This window comes from Aphis gossypii, chromosome 1 (genome assembly GCF_020184175.1).
Source record: "Aphis gossypii isolate Hap1 chromosome 1, ASM2018417v2, whole genome shotgun sequence".
Classification (NCBI taxonomy): Eukaryota; Metazoa; Arthropoda; class Insecta; order Hemiptera; family Aphididae; genus Aphis; species Aphis gossypii.
The window spans coordinates 84,348,884-84,354,033 of NC_065530.1; the positions used below are offsets into that span (position 1 = coordinate 84,348,884).

At 26.3% G+C, this 5,150-nt stretch overlaps 1 protein-coding gene across 1 annotated transcript; it reads left to right on the forward strand.

Moving 5' to 3' along the window:
• The first annotated feature begins 2,981 nt into the window (after positions 1–2,981).
• On the forward strand, positions 2,982–4,670 carry LOC126549053 (uncharacterized). The gene is made up of 2 exons (XM_050197426.1): positions 2,982–4,278; positions 4,367–4,670. The coding sequence occupies exons 1-2, from the start codon at positions 3,102–3,104 to the stop codon at positions 4,504–4,506; spliced, it is 1,317 nt and encodes a 438-aa protein (XP_050053383.1). The 5' UTR covers positions 2,982–3,101; the 3' UTR covers positions 4,507–4,670.
• Positions 4,671–5,150: the final 480 nt, after the last annotated feature.

Consider the following 5,150-nt stretch of genomic DNA (forward strand, 5'->3'; position numbering starts at 1 on the left):
TGACTTTATTTATAATACTTTCCCACGAGAAGCAAAATAAATGTGGTCTTCAAGTTGATACCACTGATACCATTGATCATAATTTTGTTATACCTACATAGATCTGATACCCATTATTTCAAAGTTTATATTTGCCAGTTTTTTCTGTTCGTACCTAGGCATTAAACATGTGATTGTTATCTTAGCGTAGTACCAGTATTTTGTACTTTTTACATAAATTTACTGACGGCGGTAACATAAAAAAAGACGTAAAGGCTGTTATGTTGGTGAAGTGGAGAAATCTTGTGCTAGAGCAAGAGTTGTCCAGAAGTTAAGTAATCTAGATCTGGTGACGAAAAAGTCATCGTCGGGGATGGTCAGGATCTAAAGACTGCAAGTTCAATTCGCAATGGATAGTTGACAGTTCTTCCAAAGCAGGTTTATAGTAACAAATCACACTTACCAACAACGTGTAATAACGCAAAAATAAAAGACGAGCATATCATTACAAACGTCCTAGTGGATCGAATAGTCTACGATAAATGACAATATAATAATCATAGGTGTAAATTAGACTTATACCTATAAGGTGCATGAGGGGTGTGGCTAAAATTATAAACATATAATAACAGGCCATAGTCTCGTGGAAAGATCCCCCCGCACTCATTATATTTATATTTTACAATAAATGCACATTATTAATCATCATCATATATATATTATCTATATATATTATCGAATATGTTTTTCTTTGATGTTCAAAAATTTAAATTTAAACCTAACCACTGTACAAGAGCTAAGCAAACCAATATGTATTTAATTCCTAAGTGTAGAACGGAATTTAGAAAAAGAAACCCCTTGAATTCTGGAATTAAGATGGCTATGGAATTAAATATTGACGTTGGTTTGTTTAGAATCTTTAGATTTTATAAGAAAATGGTAAATGAAAAAATTAAATTACTAACATAGATAATTTTTTTTTATTTTATATCTGTATTCCAGTCAAATTGTTATATTTATCATGTAATTCTAAATTATTTAAAAATTTATATTTATGCGATAGCTTATTTTCACTTAATCAACTATGATCAACTTATAATGTGTTAATTTAATTATTTAGTAAATGTACGAGATATTTTTAAGAACCTTGTCTCTACAACAAGCCTAGCTTACGGAGACAATCATTATATATAATGTCAAATTATAATAAGTATAAATATCTGTAATATTTATATGTATTTCTATTTTAAATGAAAACAGATAAATAATAAATAATAATATAAACACTTCAAAATTATTTGTTTTACAAAAGCATACGAATTTTAATTTAATTATTAATAATATATATTCTTTTTATTAATTGATTTAACATAATTTATTTATATACATCTGAATTTTTTTAAATACAATTTTTTTATTAATATTTTATTTGTTCCTTATTTTTCTATGTACAAAATAGATACCGGATTAAATCTATCTAGTAATAATGTAACATATGTTCGTAACCATATTTTTCCGGGGCATAGCAAAGAAGATTCTCTTACATGTGTAAGAACTAATTTATTAGTAATTTTAAAGCCATTTTATACAAATAAAATAAGTTTGGGTAATGATTTCCCTGTAAAATGAGCTTTAAGTAATCAATATTTAATTATTTTTAAGTACCTACTATGTATTTGAATTATACAGTTTTTAGTGATGATGGTTATTTTAGCTTTCAATAAATAAGAAATACTTTAAAAACCCTAAAGAAATATGAAATTAAGTATTCACAGTACACGGTTTTTATGAAACATTATTGTTATATTTATTTAATAAAACCAATAAATTAAGTTACATAGTTCAAAATTTAGTTTGAAAAATGTATCTATACATTTTGTAATTTCTTAACTTTCAGATGAGAATCGTTTATTCATATTTTGAATTATACAGTTTAATATAGAAAAATAAGTGTGATATCCGAAGTTACCTTCTTTACTTTTTTTGATTTATCAGGGAACTTATAATTATTGTATTGAATATCTGTAGTTATACTAAATAAAACTTGATAAACTATATGGCTGTAAACTTTTATTAAAATTTATAAAAAAATAAAAAACATTATTTAATGTTTATATTTTTGTACTAGTATTATATTATATACACGGTGTATTATGAATATATCTATATAACATTTTTATATTAAAATTACATTTGAATATGTCAGATCATTGTGATACATTCTATATACTTATTAGCTATAATTTTTAGGAGTTACAACATAATAAATTGTATTATTTTCTCTAATAAAAAATCTGAATTTTTTTAAAAAAAACTTGAATTTTTTAGAAGGCTAAGTTCCCTAGATACCTAATTTACATCTTAATAATAATATAATACGTATTACAAATATTACATAAGTACATAAGCAGTGTTTAATATAATATATACTATATTATATTATATTATAAATATCTAAAACTTGCGTATGACGTAGTTATATCTTTTAACCTTGACTTTCCTAGTCATGGTTGTACTTACATGTGTACCTACGCAGTCTACCTATAATAATAATATTATGCACGATCACTTCGGCGGCATTTATTATCACATTTGATGTGTGAATAGTTTGGATAAATATTATTATTAAAAATATTTAGATAAGTAAGTATTTAATGTTTAACGCATTTAGGTGTTGTTTATACTATACAGTAAATATAATATAGATTATGCGGTAACCGGCCAAAAAAGCGAAAAAAAAATAGTGAATGGAAAAATAGCGAATTAAAAATTTCGAAAATAAAAATAACGAAACTAAATTATGGCGAAAAATAATATATCGAATGTTTAGGGGAAACTCTTGTTTTTATAGTTAATATTAAACAGAGAATAGGGGAAAACTATAGATAATAATATAATCTTTATTAGTCAGTCATTATTATTGTGACTCAAGGTAATATCCGTTATCGCTTTTATCGTGAATAGTGTACATCGTATACCTATCGTATCCTATACTATATGGACATCAAATAGTTTTGTACGACGTTCGACATCGTGACAATCGTTGACTAAGTGTTGTGCTTATTATTTTATTTCTTATATTCTATTTAAACTGTATTTTTTAAAAATTTGATTTTTAAGTTATGGAATTTATTAAATCTAATAAAAATAAACTTTTACTCGTGTATAATAGTTATGCTTATAGAGAGGAAAAAATATACAAGGAATCGAAATATTGGAAATGTATAGATATGCAATGTAAAGGTCGATTAACAACTACAAGTGATAATAATAAAATTAAAAAAGAGCCTTCAGAGCATAACCACGTTCCAGATATATGCAAGTTAGAAGTAAAAAAAGAAGTCGAGAGAATGAAATCCCAAGCATTGTCGTCACAAGATAACCCTCAACAAATAATCGCTTCATCGCAATTAAATCCAATGATATCAGGTGCATTACCCGAAATATCTAATTTAAAACACACGTTAAGAAGAGTACGACAACGTAATGATTGCGCACCGCCGAATCCTCAGTCACTTTTTAACCTCCAAATACCTGAAAGGTATACTTTAACTAAAGATGGAAAGCAATTCATGCAGTACGATAGCGGTCCATCAGATGAACGTATTTTAATATTTTTTACTGGACAAAATCTAGAATTAATGGGAAAATATAATAATTGGTTCGTTGATGGTACATTTAAGTGCACTCCGACACTTTTTACTCAAATTTACACAATACATGTATTGACAACCAATTCGTTGATACCTGCTGTTTACGCTTTATTACCAAATAAATCACAAAAAACATATGTACACCTCCTTAATCAATTAAAAAAAATTAAATCAACTTTATCACCAAAATTAATTATGTCAGATTTTGAAATGGCATCAATTAATGCATTTAAAGAAGTATTTCCAAATTTAAAACAAAAAGGATGCCATTTCCATTTTTCCCAATGTATTTGGCGTAAAATACAACAAATTCAATATATGGCCCAAAAATATATATCAGATTCGACATTTGCATTACAGATACGGCTCTTATTAGCATTAGCATATGTACCAGAAAATCATGTGATAGATGCGTTTGAAGAATTAATAGATTCACAATACTACACAGATAACGAAAAAATTTTGCAACCACTTATTGACTACTTTGAAGACACCTGGGTAGGCCGTCCAATGGGTCGAAGAAAAGGTCGTAGATTACCAAAGTATTCAATAAGTTTATGGAATTGTTACGAATCAGCAAGTACTTTATTGCCAAGGACTAACAATGCAGTAGAGGGTTGGCATAGAGGTTTCAGTTCATTACTTGGTTAGTTTTTTAAAATATTTTATTAAATTTATAATTTAATTAAATGTATTTAATGTATCAATGTATAATGTAATATTAACTTTTTAAGGTGCATATCATCCAACATTATGGACATTTATCGATGTGTTAAAAGATCAACAACATTTAGAGGACATTAAACAGGAACAGTTCATTGCTGGTGCCAAAAAACATCAAAAAAAAAAATATAAAGATTGTTCAGAAAGATAACTATTCTGTTTTATATCGTTAGTACCTGTAAGTAATCTATATTTAACATAAGATATTATTATTAAGATTAATGATGTGTTTTGGTCAAAAATAATTAATGATTTTCTTGTAACCTATTTTTGTTGATCAAATGTATATTAGGTATATTATAATTTTAATATTATTTAAATTACTCTTATATAGTCTAACTCGAACATAAATTTTGATTTTTACAAGTTCCGACTAAGTTGATTTGAACTTTTTTGGACACATCATTATTTCACAAGTCATAGTCCTAGTCTGGGCATAGTCCTAAATGCTAAAATTCTTATTATTTCGTTCATAAAAATTTCATTTCTTTTATCATAAAGATTTTCCTCAATTAAATCATCTGTGTTCTCTCTTCCTACGATATTCAACTATTTAGTTATTTTAACTTTCAAGTGAATTTAATTCATAATTAATGTTCTTACCTATAGGCTATAAGTTTAATAATAGGACTATTCACTCTAATATCAAAACTTAAAGCACACTATTGAAATTGGTAAACGAAAATATACTATTTCGTAAGTGTGTATAAAACAGAGATAACATATGTTGGTGTTTGGTCCCTTTAATTAATTTGATGATAGTGATGATGAAAAGTAAGTATTATAAATCCCACA